General features: G+C 43.7%; 1 protein-coding gene across 1 annotated transcript in view; it reads left to right on the plus strand.

Annotated features, from left to right (window-relative positions):
• Positions 1-15,561, plus strand: part of LOC102463678 (E3 ISG15--protein ligase HERC5) — a 64,051-nt gene that overhangs the window by 18,599 nt on the left and 29,891 nt on the right. Inside the window, exons 10-14 of the mRNA XM_006111053.4 lie at positions 1,008-1,067; positions 2,851-2,956; positions 4,040-4,223; positions 4,944-5,116; positions 6,384-6,482. Coding sequence (XP_006111115.2) covers positions 1,008-1,067; positions 2,851-2,956; positions 4,040-4,223; positions 4,944-5,116; positions 6,384-6,482 — 622 coding nt within the window. The remainder of the gene's footprint in view (positions 1-1,007; positions 1,068-2,850; positions 2,957-4,039; positions 4,224-4,943; positions 5,117-6,383; positions 6,483-15,561) is intronic.

Here is a 15,561-nt window from a genome sequence, read left to right on the forward strand (position 1 = left end):
CATGGACAGGGGCTGCTGCGAAGCAGCCTCTATTTGCAGCTAGCCTGGGCTGCCATGGACAGAGGCTTCTTCACAGCAGCCTCTCCCGCCCCATCGCTTCACTCCCAGCAGCCTCTGTCCACTGGGAGCTCGGACTCTCCACAGACAGGGCTATTGCCATCCTGCACTGCTGTCTCCGTATCAGAGGCAGTAGCATGGGACAGCAGGCAGCCTGTCTGCACGGGGCTGGTCTGCAGAGGCAGAATTGCGTGATGGCAGGGTGCTCTCCAGGAGTGAATTTAGAGCGCACTGGCTGATGCCTATGCCCCCGGGGACTACAGAATAGTCAACTAATCGCTTAGAATTCATGCAACTATTCAATTATTCTATTACCTGCTATCTAACATCCCTAGTATCTGCTTATAATTGCAAATATAGAATTGTCACTAGTGTTCTTGGGAGTTAAGAGCATACATTCAGGGAGAGACTCAAGCCAAAGGATAGCGCCTAAAGCAAAAGAGCCTAATGCAAAGTCCATTAAGCAGAATGGCTGAAATTTTCAGGAGGACTTCAGCATGCACAGTTTTGGGGCCTGATTTTCAGAATTGCTTAGTTCTCTTTTAGGCCCAGAAATAATTGGTCAGATTTTCAAAATAATTTGGTACATAGGGAATCTGGAATGATGAACACTTTTGAAAATCTCACCTTTTTGAATTTCCTGAAAAGGAGCTACCTTTCTTTTGGGAAATCTGACCCCAATTATGCATGACGACTACTTCAAAAACTAGCCCACAACTCTTGAAAATCTATCCCACGTGGCTAATCTGGCTCTCAGTGATTTTCCAATTATTGTTAATCTAATATAAATGGCAAGAAAAGTGCCATTTAGAACAGCTGGGATCTTTGAGTCACAAACTGACTTGTGCACATTTTTGCATTTTATTCAGACTGAATACCTGTTACTTCTGGTTTCATTGGAATGATTAATTTTGGTTGTTGATTTTATTGTTGTTCTTTTAAATTAACAGGACTATCTGGCTGATCTTTTCATCTGCGGCTTGTATCAATGGAAGTTTCTTGGAAAAAAGGTAGAGTGCACTAATTTGGAAAAAAAATACAGGTTGGACCTCCCTAGTCTGGCTCCCTTTCCAGACCAAAGAAGGTCGGGGGCAAGGGAGGGAGAACAGCCTCTCCACTGGGCTCCCTAGCTATCTGGTACCACTGCCCATGGCTGAGGCAACCCTGTAGGCTCTGACAGCCCCGCCAGCCCCGGGAGCCATGATGGTGGCTCTGCAGGTGCTCACAGCCCTGCCAGCTGTGGGCTCAGCAGCCTGCCCCCTTCTTGGCCCTGTCGCCTACAGGCTTGGTGGCCCCCTCGGCCCTGCAGACTACGGTAGCTCCACTGGCTCCCCAGCCAGTCCAGCTGTGGGCTCCACTGCCCAGTGCACTCCACTGCCCCGCTGGCCTCACTGACTGGCTCTGCTTCCAGTCTCCAGAAACCTCTGTGCTGGGGTTCTCTAGTCCAACAACATCCATGGTCCTGCTAGACCAGAGAGTCCCAGAACAAAGAAGTTCAACCTGTAGTGCATCAACTGTGTTTAAATTGGTCAGAAATTACAATGAATATAGACATTGATAGGATTATATAAATTTGTAAAATACAAATTCTATAGAATATTTTTCAAGGAAAAACTAAAATTCTCCTCAGAGCCATATAACAAGATTTTAAAAAATGAATGCCTAAAACTAAGCTTCTAAATTCATATTTAGGAAATTAAATAAGCAGTCTGATTTGTAAAGGTGCTGAACAAATTCAGGAGCCATTAAGGTCAATGGGAACTCTTGCAAAATCTAGTCATTTTGTTGCCTAAATATGGATGTAGGAACCAAGACTTAGGCTATCCAAATTTGAAAATTTGTCTGTCTTCAGAAGTCCTTTCTCACACTAATGTAAATGAGTACTTTACATATGTGGAGCGGGCATAGGATCTGAACAGAGATTCATCATGTGGATATGAGAAAAGCACTTTACCAAAAATGAAGATAAGACAGGTTGTCTCATACTAACATTTACTGTTAATGAACTTATATTTATATCTCATCTTATACCCAGAAGGATTCAAAATCTTTTCACAAATGTTACTTTACCCAGCACTGAAATGCAACCACTTCTAGGGTGGAATATGTCAACCATCTGACTAACAACACAAAGCCATGCTAAGGGTGTGTCTAGACTACACCTCTCTGCCGACAGAGAGATGTAGATTAGGCACATCGAAATTGCTAATGAAGCAGGGATTTAAATATCCCGTGCTTCATTAGTATAAACATGGCCACCGCTTTTTTTTGACACAGAGTATTTTTTTAAAAAAGCGGCAGTCTAGACGCGGATCTGTCGAAAATAAGCCCTTTTTCGACAGATCCTGTATTCCTCAAAAAAGGAAGTTTACAAGATCTGTCGAAAATGGGTTTATTTTCGACAGATCTGCATCTAGACTGTTGCTTTTTTTGGAAAAAGCTCCGTGTCGAAAAAAGCGGTGGCTATGTTTATGCAAATGAAGCACGGGATATTTAAATCCCTGCTTCATTAGCAATTTCAAGTTGCTTGATTTGTATCCCTCTGTCAACAGAGGGATGCAGTCTAGACGTAGCCTATGTGAATAGGGCGTATGAAATAGCATTCAACTGATGCCAAAGTGAGAATTTCTTGGTAGGCAGAATATAATTATATTAATCAGAATCATGATTTAGTATTTCTAAGAATGTACATTCCCTTTACACATAAAGGTATTGTGAAATGCTCCAAAGTTTAGCCAGTAATAAATAGTAGAGGAGAAGATCTTTCACATCCCTGATTTTTCTTCTCTTTAGTGGGGACAAACATTTTAGGACCTCCAAAGAAATCTCAGGAGTAGATATGTCAGCAGTGCTTCTTTTTTATGAGAAGATGAACAAGAAGCCAAAAGTCGCTTGTGAGGTAAGAGGTGGTATAGAAATGATACTTTTTACACTCATACCTGATAGCTTTCATCACAGCATTTTTTTTCCACAAAGGAAAGCTGACAAAAATGTAGGTCGGGAGTTTTCAATTGTTTTACAGACTCTTAAGGCTACGTCTACACTGGCCCCTTCTTCGGAAGGGGCATGCTAATTTTGAACTTGGGAATAGGGAAATCCGCGGGGGATATTTAAATAAACATGGCTGCCGCTTTTTTTCCGGCTTGGGGAAAAGCCGGAAAAAAAGCATCTAGACTGGCGCAATCCTCCGGAATAAAGTCCTTTTCCGGAGGATCTCTTATTCCTACCTGAAAGTAGGAATAAAAGATCCTCCGGAAAAGGGCTTTATTTCGGAGGATCGTGCCAGTCTAGACGCTTTTTTCCGGCTTTTCCCCAAGCCGGAAAAAAAGCGGCGGCCATGTTTATTTAAATCCCGCGGGGGATATTTAAATATCCCCCGCGGATTTCCCTATTCCCAAGTTCAAAATTAGCATGCCCCTTCCGAAGAAGGGGCCAGTGTAGACGTAGCCAAACAGAAACGGGAAAAAACAACTCTACCACCTCTCAGAGCTGTTTCCAGTGGAGCAAAGAGAGTGTTGGCATTTTTTGTATTAATTTAGGAGTTGCCAAGATGTTATGTCAGTGAAGGCCATATTGACGTAGGTTGATATGTTTTCTGGTGTTTTTAATTTCTGTTATGCTCGTTTTTCTAATTCAAACTCAGAAAGTTTCAGACTCAGAAAGGGGAAAAACTGATTCAAATTAAAACTCAGCGATCTGCAAAATGTTGGTGTAGATGTAGAAGGTATGCATTATGCTTGGAATTCTACCAACACAGAATGCAAGATGGTTCCTGTCCCAAAATCACTTAAATCTCTAAAATGAGAGGCATATGGACAAGAGAGATCAGATCTCCTGATTCCCTGTTCAGTGTATAAAGGAAGACAGTGCATGAAACTATGAAGTCTGTGTTGTTCTTGCTGCTATAAGTAATAAATTATTGTGGAAAAATTCCTCTGCATTTTTAAATTTCTCATCTTCCCCTACTACTTCAATCCACCAGGTGATCTCTGCAGTTCAGAAATTGCTGTCATCACTGTCTTCCTCTCCCTGCTCACCTGAAGCTCTCAGAGTCTACTTGATCATGCCTGTCCTTTTACGGGGACAGGGTACCGTGTCTGACTGTCCTCTTGACCAGCTAGCAAAAGCCACCCTGAGTCTCCAACAAAAATCCCTGAAAGTTCTTGGTATGGTCTGATAGAGTATAACTGGATCACCTCAGTTCTTGAGCACTTTTGGGGGGTATGAGGAGTGGGGTTGGAATGGGCAGGGAAATCATAGAATCATAGAATAATAGGACTGGAAGGGACCTCGAGAGGTCATCGAGTCCAGCCCCCCGCCCTCAAGGCAGGACCAAGCTCCGTCTACACCATCCCTGACAGATGTCTATCCAACCTGTTCTTAAATATCTCCAGAGAGGGAGATTCCACCACCTCCCTTGGCAATTTATTCCAATATTTGACCACCCTGACAGTTAGGAATTTTTTCCTAATGTCCAATCTAAACCTCCCCTGCTGTACTTTAAGCCCATTACTCCTTGTCCTATCCTCAGAAACCAAGAGGAACAAATTTTCTCCTTCCTCCTTGTGACACCCTTTTAGATATTTGAAAACTGCTATCATGTCCCCCCTTAATCTTCTATTAACTTCAGTGGGGCCAGAATTTCACTCATATATTTTCTGCAAGCTGGAAATATTTTGATAAGCTGTTTACACAGAAATGCATGCTAAAGGATAACTTGTATGGAGCAGTCTACAGATAAAAGCATTATTTGAGTTTGAGATTTACTGGTTTTCTCAGTTCATTAAAAAACAAAACAAACTGCTGTTTGTTCGACAGACAGCATTTACTGAGGACATGTTGCATGTTATTTAAGGGAGAGGTGTCAACAGATATTTTCTTTACAGAATCCTTATGGTCAAATCTAGAAATATCCTTTTTCAAGGACCTAGTGAGCATGTATCAAAGAGTTTCCGGAATCAATCTATCTCATTTCATCACGCAAGTCAGAAACTCTAATGATGTTACCTGTGAATTGCACTTGAATTGGACTCTGAAAATGCTGCAGATTCTTTACCAGGTAGAAAAGCATTTGGCTCTGGTGGGCTAGAAAATACACATATAATTAGAATTTATTTCATGTATTAATTTCTTGAATTTATGAACACATGGCTTTCATACCTGAAATCCAATTGCTGATTACAAAGCAGTACACACTTTGTCTGCTCAGTGCTAAGAAACAGGAACTGTAATGTCAGATTATTGTTGCTTTGCCCCATAACCAGACCCCTTTGGTCCACTACACAAGAATAACCTGCATAGGGGTCTGCAATTAATGAGCCTGAACTGTTTCCCTCTTATTCTTCCATTAGGGAACTGTTCTGTCTTGTTGGCCCTACCCTAGGGGCAGGTTGAAATGTGAATGTGATGTTTGCTGTCTGCACTTTAATGCTGCAGAAGTTCTTTCACACTAATCAGCTGCTCTGTGGCCACAGAACATGGGGTTCTCTCTCCTTTTATTATTGCCCTGGCTCTGCAGCATCCCATACTCTACCCTTCTTCATGTTTTACCCACCACTGCATCCACCATTTTTTTAACTCTCTCAACAGGCCCATGTGCCAATTCTGGACACATGACTGACTTACCACTGGATTTGCCCCTGCTGTTGGTTTACAATTTGGGGACACATAGAAAGTTGGAGAATTTACTGTGGGATACATTTACACACTGACTCTTGAGCCTTAGACCATGTGGACCCTAAGCTAATGTCTTTGCTGGAAGCCATGGATTTGTTTGAATTAGCTATGCTTGAGTTTTATATACTGACCTGAACAGAATCTGTTTTTCTTCTGATTCCTCTCCCTTTTCCCCATATTTGCCACTTCTAAGTAAAAAGCTTTTCTTTGTCCCTCTGCTCCCCCTTTGGTAGAATTTTCTCCCTTGGGTAATCTACTCTGAACATTCATTATGTCATTTTAAAATATGGCATAATACAAAGGGCCTGATTCTTATTTACACCAAGACCTCCCTCTTCTTTTCTGCTCTTGTAGTGAAGAAGAGCTTTAAATGGGTGTAAAACAGTATGTGCTCACTGTTAGAACTATGTAAAGGAGCTTTGGTGTAAAGAAAATCAGGCCCATGGAATTCTCAATTAATACACACGGTAGATTATGATTCTTAGCTATATGGTTCTATATTTATTGTATTGTTTTTGCACTTCTGTGCTCATACATTGCTTTGCTATGTTATGGTACACATGCAATATAGTTATGTTTTATAAATTAAATGCTCCTAGCTCATGGGATCTGCTCTCAGTTTCCTTTTAACACTGTCTGCATCAATGCAGGTGAACTCTAGTGCTGGTTTCAAAATACAAGAAAACAACTTCTATGTACCTGAAGTGAAAAAGATTTGGAGCCAAGATTGGAATCTGAATGAAGGAACAGTAAGTATAACATCTTTCCAAAAGTGCAACAGATCTTCTTGCTAATGTTTAGGAAGTTGAAAGTATTGGGGCCAAATCCTTGGGTCCAGCCCTTCTGTCCTTGGGTCTAGCTTTATATCCCCCCCATTCCTAGAGCAACAGAGTATTAGGCTGGCCCCAAGGCATCATTCATAACAGTAAGGTTTTTCTAAATTGTGCCAGTTGCCAATGGCTTCCAAGGGTTGTTTTGGTGGTTGGGATTGACTGGACATAGGTATGCCCAGTTACACCTCTTTTTTCCATGGTCACATTCACCCCTTCACTGGTGGCTGAGAAAAAGAGTTGGTATAGGAGTCAATATTGGCACTACATGATCTGGAGATTCCTCCACACCCGAGGTGGCCATATCCAGTGTTCCCTCTAAGATTTTCCATCCATGAGCAGAGTGAGTTTTGTCTTGTGAACCAATATTGAGGTCATGTGCATTTGTTCAGATATGTGCAATGAAGATTAATATTTAAACATGATTCTTCTTACTTCTGTAAAAATTAACTTTTTTATACATTTTATTAGTTTCTATTTTGTATGAAACACAACTTTCACCCTATCGCCCTAAGTCCATGGACATATTTTCCTTAATATGGGTGTTTTCATTAAAATTAATTTGATGAATACTGCTATTAGTTTTCTTAAACTGTGAAATGTTCCAAAACAAAGAAAATAACTTTAGTCCAAGTCCCACATGTATCACAAAATGCAAGTATCAGTTTCCTCTCCCCTTCAAAGGGCTTACTTTAATTCTTGTCACTATCAAAATGTTTACAGGAGACCTACAATATGGTCTAGAAATTTGTATTTAAAATAGTGCTTGGCATTTTAGATAATACAGATATATAAAACAAAGCAAATATATGAGCAGTCCCCCTCCATGATGATTCAAAAATTCCTCAGACACAACATAAAAAAGGGGCACCATGATATTAATGTTGTCCTATACAAGAGACACTTTCAAAAGGCATCAATTGTAGCAGTAGCACAAACCAATACTACACCACAGGAAAATCCTGAAGGGCCCAGTGTGGTAAGCACACAGTCCATGGCCGCCCCTTTTCCTCCATTTTCTCCCATGGGAATACTCCATTGACTAAAGTTGCATAAGAAGATATTATATAAAAAGCAATTAAGTTAAAGAGCCTTTGGTCAAACCTAAAGCATACTTTGGACAAAAAAATGCCAGTAAAATATACAGAGAAGAGAGCTCTACTCAAGTCATAACCTGAAAGCTTTTCAGGCACACTAAGGTGCTATCCATGCACTACAGCCTCAGGAGCAGCCACTATGCGACACTGGCTCTGGCCCCAGCCTGGCCTTGGTAGCAGCTGCCATGCAGCCCTAATCTTGCCATGGCCCAGCCCCAGGAGCGGCTGCCACGTGGCTCCAGCCTGGGCCCAAGGGCAGCCATAACACTGCTGCCAGGGGCTGACACCATGTGGCCGTAGTCCCGGCCCAACCTCAAAGGCAGCCTCCATGAGGTCATGACCCCCCTACTCTCCCAACAACCCCACAACCATCAGTTCACCTTCCAAGGAAGGTGAGTGCTGCTACATGGCTCTGCTGAGGAGATGGGCAGGATTCAGATTCTTTGTGTGCACTCATACAAATGCGCACCCTGGAAGGAACTTATGCCATGTCTAGTGGCCATTCATTGCAAAGCCCCTCCAAGGAAAGCAGGATCTGGCCTTCTGTATTTCCTCTCATTTTTGTGTTTATCCATCAGAATCACTATGCTTTTATACAGTCCTTTGAAACTTTTCACCAAGAACATTATAATTTGCTTTTAGTCATGGAAGGGAACTCTGTGATAACTTGAAACAAATCTTCACTCTAGATTTTGTTTGTTACTCAGACTTCTCTACAAACTATTTTGCACTGGTTTAACCAAATGCATGGCATGAAATCCTTGTAGTTATACTGGTGCAAAGCCCACTTTTGAATTATATTAAAATTGACACAACCCATTTTTAAACTTATTCAAGAGTGTCCATACAAGGTTTTGTACTGCTTTAATTTAAATGAGTCTTATATAGGAACTAACCAATTAGCCCATCATAAGACGGGATTTTCAGGTCTCTCCTCCATGTCGGTCTTCTCTCCTGAGCCTCTGGTCTCTCGCTCCGTGTCTTTTTCTCTCTCTCCTCCTCCTCCTCCTACTGCCTCCCCGCCCCTCTCAGCTCTCCTCCGCCTTATGCCTCTCTTTCTCTATTTCTCTTCTCCCCCTCCTGCCTCTCACTCTCTCTCCACTCACCTCTGTCTCCGTCGGGGATGCACGCTCGTCCAGGCCCCACCCTGTGGGCACGTATGTCACCGCCCTGCCCCCCTTTGTCTCCCTCCTTGGCACTCGGCTGACTTCTGCGCCGCTCAGCCGGTCGCCATACGGGAGCAAGTGGCGCAAACGGCCTCTCTCTCTTCTCCTCCTACTGCCTCGCCCTCTCTCTCTCTCAGCTCTCGTCTGCCTCCTGCCTCTTTCTCCATCTCTCTCTCTTTCTCTTCTCCCCCTCCTGCCTCTCACTCTGTGTTTCTCTTCTCCTCCTGCTGTGTCTCTCTCACTCTCTCTCTCGCTGTCCTCCGCTTCCTCCGTTCTCCTCTCTGCCCCCTCCATGTCCTCTGTGTCTGCTCCACTTTCCTCCTTTTGAATCTGGCACCCTTTCCTGATGTCAGAGACACATGCTCGGCCAGGCCCCGCTCCTTTGCTGTTCCCTCTGGGTGGCACTGTTGCCTCCTGCCGTGGCGTTCGGCTGACTTCTGCACCACTCAGCTGGGCCGTTGCATGGGAGCAAGCAGCGCAAGTGGCCGTTTGGGCCCCGCGCTCCCCATGCAGCACACCCATGCAGCATGGGGAGCGTGGACCCCAAATGGCTTCTTGCGCCACTTGCTCCCATGCAGCAGCCCTGCTGAGTGGCACAGAAGGCAGCTGAGTGGCGCAGAAGGCAGCCGAGCACCACGGTGGGAGGCAACAGCGCCTGTCAGAGGAAACAGCCAGTGTTTCAGTGTTACAGAGTCACAGACATTGGGCTACTATATATATGATATGAAGAAATTTCATCTTGGAGAACGGGGTCTGACTATACGCATCTCAGGCTGATTGAATATTGTGACAAAGTCAGGTCAGAGGTCTGGGATAAAGTGGAAGAAAGGCAGCCCTTTTTCCTACGAGGGAAAAAAGCCAACTCCCTTGTTAATGAGCAGTGAGACAATTAAAATATCTGACAAGGAGCTGTCTCAGGCAGATTAGAGATCAGCTGAGACAGTGCTACCTTGGATCAATTAGCACCAGCTCACTTCACTTCAGGCCTTCTGGAGATCTTTTAAAAGTTTCCCGTTACGTGGAAGAGAGAGAGAGAGAAGCAGAAGCAGAAAGCCACACTTATAGTTACAGAGCAAGAAAGAGGAGGGGAGTAAGAAATGCAGTAGGAGAGTCTGGGCTACCAGGTTAACTCACTTCAGGTACATCCATGATTTGGCACTGATGGCTGAAATCAGCAGAGACCAGGTGTAAATTTCATCCTTGAAGTAAGTCTCTTGTATCTTTATCTAATAGTGGACTTTGGTTCTGAGCATCATTTGTTCTTAGTTTACAGAGTTTGATGTCTGTTTGCTTGTCATATGCTTGCTACTTGACTGAAGTATACAGCATGGTTTGTTGAGAGGTCTGTGTTCTAAGCCTACTGGCCTATTAGGTGATGCTGAGTGCTTCTTAGTGAGGCTTTGATCCCTTAACCCTTCAGGAACTGTTAACAAGGAGACCAGGCTACTCTCAGTTTAAGCATGTGTGGGCTCTGGAGATCAGAGAGGCTGAACTAGAGGAGCTAAGGAAGACAGAGGGAGATATAGTTGAGACTTTCCAGGGTCCCACCCATGAGTCTGTCAGTTTCAGTAATGCTGAGGATGAAAATCTTGCGGAAGAAGAACATTAAAGTGGAGCAAAGGGAAACAATCCCATGGGACCCTTTTTCCAGATGTCACAGTATCCTCTCACATTGAGGATACTTCTCCAGGAGAAGAGATCTCGGTTAGAGATGGCTATTAGAGATGGAAGAATCAGTTGTTAGAAATATACATAGCTGGGTTTGTGGTGATCGAAGTAACTATAGAGAGTTGCCTGTCAGGCATGAAGGTTCCACATCTCCCAAGACATCTAGAAGGCCTATGTGTAGTGCTGTGGAGGAACTGATGATAATATTTACATATAAGTACCAGTGATATAGGGAAAGGGAGGAGAGAGATCCTGGATTCCAGATGTAGGATATAAGGTGAAAAATTGAAGTCCAGGATCTCCTTGGTAGTAAGATCTGAAATGCTTCTAGTTCTATGCACAGGGACAGTTAGGCAGAGCTTCAGGTTTTTAATGTGTGGATGAGACAATGATGTAGGGTTTTAGGTTTATTAGGAACTGGGGAACCTTTTGGGGAAGGAGGAACCTGTACAGAAGGAATGGGCTCCTCCTAAATCACAACAGAATAGATAATCAATGGGAACAGTAATACCAGACTACAAAATACATAGGAATGACAGAGCATTCTGATGGGGAAATAGCACTAGATGTGAAAGGATGCATGAAATCAAATATAGAGAAAAAACTAAACTGTACCACAAATCTCTATAGATAGAAATTCCATGCTTGGATAACTAGAGTAAGAAAGAAAGAAATGAATGGAGATACCTATATCCTAGAACTGGAAGGGACCTTGAAAGGTTAAGTCCAGTCCCCTGCATTCACAGCAGGACCACATACCATCCCTGAAAGATTTTGCCCCATATCCCTAAATGGCCTCCTCAATGATTGAACTCACAACCGTGGGTTTAGCAGGCTAATGCTCAAACCACTGAGCTATCCCTCCCCTTACAGTAGAAATATACTACTGATCACCTGAGCAGGCTGGTAACGATGACATCCTCTAGGACAGGGATGGGGAAACTTTTTTAGCTTGGGGACTGCTGACCCACAGGAAAATCAATCGGGGAACCACACGAGTGAGAAGTGAAAACAAAAAAAACCAACCCTCACCAACATAGCCCCCAACTGAGAAGCAGAAAGACACTCCCCATGTTTCTCTCAAACATCAGACCCTGGGGAGTGGGCTAATGGATTTTGTGGCCCACCTATGCTCTGGAGTGGAGCCAAAAATGAAGGGTTCTGTGTGTTGGAGGGGGCTGCTATGAAGCAGGCTTGTGGTGTGGGGTCTGGGTGGGAGGAAGGGAGAAGGAGTGGGTTGGGAGTTTGGGAGATTGGAAGGATGGTAGGTGCAGCAGTGGATGAGGATGGGAGGGCTGAGTGGGCAGAGGCATAGCGAGCGTGTTGTGTGCCCGGGGGCAAAGGAAAAATTTGCACCCCCTCCTCCTGCTGCGCAGCAGATCCTTTAACCTAGTGCACAGCTGAGCCCAACCCTGGGGGGGGGGAGCTTGTACTGAGTCTTTCCCCACCCCACTCCAGTTTGGGGCCACCACTGCCTCCCCCTGCACAAGCTAACCCACTGGCGGAGATGGAGGAAAGTCAGGCTGGGGGCAGAGAGGCGGGGAGGAGGCTCCAGCCACTGGCAGCAGGCAGAGGAGGAGCAGATGAGCCAAGGGATAGCAGGTTTGGGTGAAGTGGGGCACTTACCTGGCAGAGCTCCCTGGAGACACACACATACCTCCATTCTAGGTTGTATCAACAGGTGTGTTGTAAGCAAAACTCGTGACGTCCTTCTGCCGCTCTACTCTGCACTAGTTAGGCCTCAGCTGGAGTACTGTGTCCAGTTCTGGGCGCCACATTTCAAGAAAGATGTGGAGAAATTGGAAAGGGTGCAGAGAAGAGCGACAAGAATGATTAAAGGTTTAGAGAACACAGGACAAGGAGTAATGGGCTTAAAGTGCAGCAGGGGAGGTTTAGATTGGACATTAGGAAAAAATTCCTAACTGTCAGGGTGGTCAAATATTGGAATAAATTGCCAAGGGAAGTGGTGGAATCTCCCTCTCTGGAGATATTTAAGAACAGGTTGGATAGACATCTGTCAGGGATGGTGTAGTCGGAGCTTGGTCCTGCCTTGAGGGCGGGGGGCTGGACTCGATGACCTCTCGAGGTCCCTTCCAGTCCTATTATTCTATGATTCTATGATTCTATGTTCCCTGCTGCACCCGGGCACTATGATTACGGCCAATCATAGTGACAGGGGAAAAGCCTCCATGCAGTGCTTTTCTGCACTGCTGTTTCCTGAGGGGCGGGGAAGGGGTAGGGAGACAGCGCATAGAGCTGCTTTCTCCCACCACCAGGCAGAGCCTTAGCGCAAGGGCTGGATCCAGGCAAGTCAGGGGCTGCATCCCCACATCTACTCTAGGAGAACAGAGAAGTTTTAAAAATAGGAAAGGCAATAATTATGGGGGGTTTCCATTGTCCCCATATTGACTGGGTACATGTCACCTCAGGATGGGATACTGAGAACATTTCTAGACACCATTAATGACTGCTTCTTGGAGCAGCTTCTTCTGGACCCCTCAAACATAGGTAATTCTTGATTTATTCCTAAATGGAGCTTTATGGGCAGAGGGAAAGGTGTGGATGTGATATTACCTTAACTTTAGCAAAGCTTTTTATACAGCCTCCCTCAGTATTCTTGCCAGCAAGTTTAAAAAGCATGGCATGGATGAATTGACTATAAGGTGGATAGAAAGCTGGCTAGATCATCAGGCTCAACAGGCAGTGATCAATGACTCAATGTCTAGATGGTAGTGGGTATCAATTGGAGTACCCCAGGGGTCAGTCCTGGGGCTGATTTTGTTCAACGTCTTCACTGATGACCTGGATGAGGGGATGGATTGCACCCTCGGCAAATTTGCGGATGACACTAAGCTAGGTGGAGAGGTAGATAGGTTGGACGGCAAGGATAGGGTCCACAGTAACCTAGAGTAACTTAGAGTAGTAAACAAAAGGCTGGATATGAATCTACAGTATATCCTTGTTGCCAGGAAGGCTAATGTTGCATATTGACCTGCATTGCCAGTAGATCGAAGAAAGTGATTATTTCTCTCTGCTCATCACTGGTGAGGCAACATTTGTAATACTGTGTCCAGTTTTGGGCCCCCAACTAAACAAATGATGTGGACAAACTGGAGAGAGTCCAGCAGAGGGCAACAAAATTGATTAGGGAGCTGGTGCAGCACATGACTTATGAGCAGAAGCTGAGGGAACTGGGCTTATTTAGACTTCAGAAAAAAAGAAGGGATTTGATAGCAGCCTTCAACTTCCTGAAGGTGGGCGGGGGGGTTCCAAAGAAGCTGGAGAGGGGGCTGCTCTCAGTAGTGCTACATGACAGAACAAGGAGCAATGCTCTCAAGCTGCAGTGGGGGAGGTCTAGGTTGGATATTAGGGAAACTATTTCTGAGGGTAGTGAAGCATTGGAATGGGTTGCCTAGGGAGGTGGTAGAATCTCCATTCTTAGAGTTTTTTAAGGCAAGACTTGAAAAAGCCCTGGCTGTACTCATCCCAATGGGGCTGGTCCTGTTTTGAGCAAGAGGTTTGGACTGGACCGCCTGAGGTCTCTTCATCTTCTGTGATCCTATAACTGAAACTGTGCCACCATGGCTAAACAACATAATAAAAGAAGCAGTGAAAGGCAAAAAGGTATCTTTTAAAAATTAGAAGTCAAATCCCACTGAAGAAACTAGAAAGGATTCTAAACTCTGGCAAGCCAATATAAAAAACAGAATTAGACAGGCTGATAAAGAATTTAAAAAACAACTAGCCAAAGACTCAAGAACTATCAGCAGATTGGTTTTTGAGTATATCATATGTAAGAAGCCTGCCAAACAATTAGTCGAGCCACTGGAAGTATTAAAAGAGGGCTCAAGGAAAAGAAAGCCATTGTGAACAAGCCAACCAAATTTTTTGTACCCACCTGTACTGAGAAGTGAGGGAGATTCCCACACTTGAGCCATACTTTTTAGGTGACGAATCTGAGGAACAGTCTCAGATTGAGATGTTCGGAAGAGGTGGTTTTGGACCAAACTGATACACTAAATCATAATAAGTCACTAGTCTTTCATTGAAAGAACTCAAACGTGAATTGCAGAGCTATTAAGTGTGGTATATAATAGGGATGTTAAATATCAGTTAATTGAATAGTCGATTAACCTGAATTCTTACCAGTTACTCAACTAGCCTGCCAGCCTGCCTAGCTCCTAATGCACTTTAAACACAGAGCTGCAGCAGTGGTAGGTCCTGGACTCATTGCAAGTCAGGACTGAGCCAGGCTGCTGGCCAACCTGGTAAACAATTTACTGATAGGGAAGGGGGGGCCGGAAATGCATGTAATCTATAGTATTAACCTATAAATTTTTGCTTATTGGTTTATCAACTATACTACTACATCCCTAGTGTAGTCAATGTCTTCCACCAAAAGTTCTTAAACAGTGTAAGCAATCATGGAATAAGAGAAAATTGTCCTATGGATCAGTAACTGGTTAAAAAATAAGGGGAAAGGGTAGGAATATATGGTCAGTTTTCAGAAAGGTAAATAGTTATGTCCTCAAGATGTTTATTAGAATCAGTGCTATTTGACACACATACATGATTTGAAAAAGGGGTAAATAGCAAGGTGACAATTTGGCTCTCACAAAACTGAGTGACTGAAAAACAAAATGGCAGATGAAATTCAATGTTAAAAAATGTGAAGTAATACACATTGGAAAACACAATTCCAACTGTACCTACAAAATGATGGTGTCGTCTAATGTAGCTGTTATCACTCAAGAAAGAGATCATAGATATTGGAGTATTGTGGATAGTTCTCTGAAAACACATGCTCAGTGTGTAGCTGTAGTAAAAAATAGGAAAGGAATAGATAATAATGCCACTATAGAATCAAGGTTAAAAAATTATTAGGAAGTTGGAATAGCTTTGATATAAGGAGATTAAAAAGACTCAAATTTTTTAGCTTGAAGAAGAGATGGCTAAGGGTGGGTGGGGGGGAATATAATAGAGGTCCGTCTATAAAATCATGATTGGTGTGAAGGAAATTAATAATTAAGTATTATTTACTACTGAACATAACACAACAAACTAAGG

Source organism: Pelodiscus sinensis, chromosome 5 (assembly GCF_049634645.1).
Source record: "Pelodiscus sinensis isolate JC-2024 chromosome 5, ASM4963464v1, whole genome shotgun sequence".
NCBI classification, from domain to species: domain Eukaryota; kingdom Metazoa; phylum Chordata; order Testudines; family Trionychidae; genus Pelodiscus; species Pelodiscus sinensis.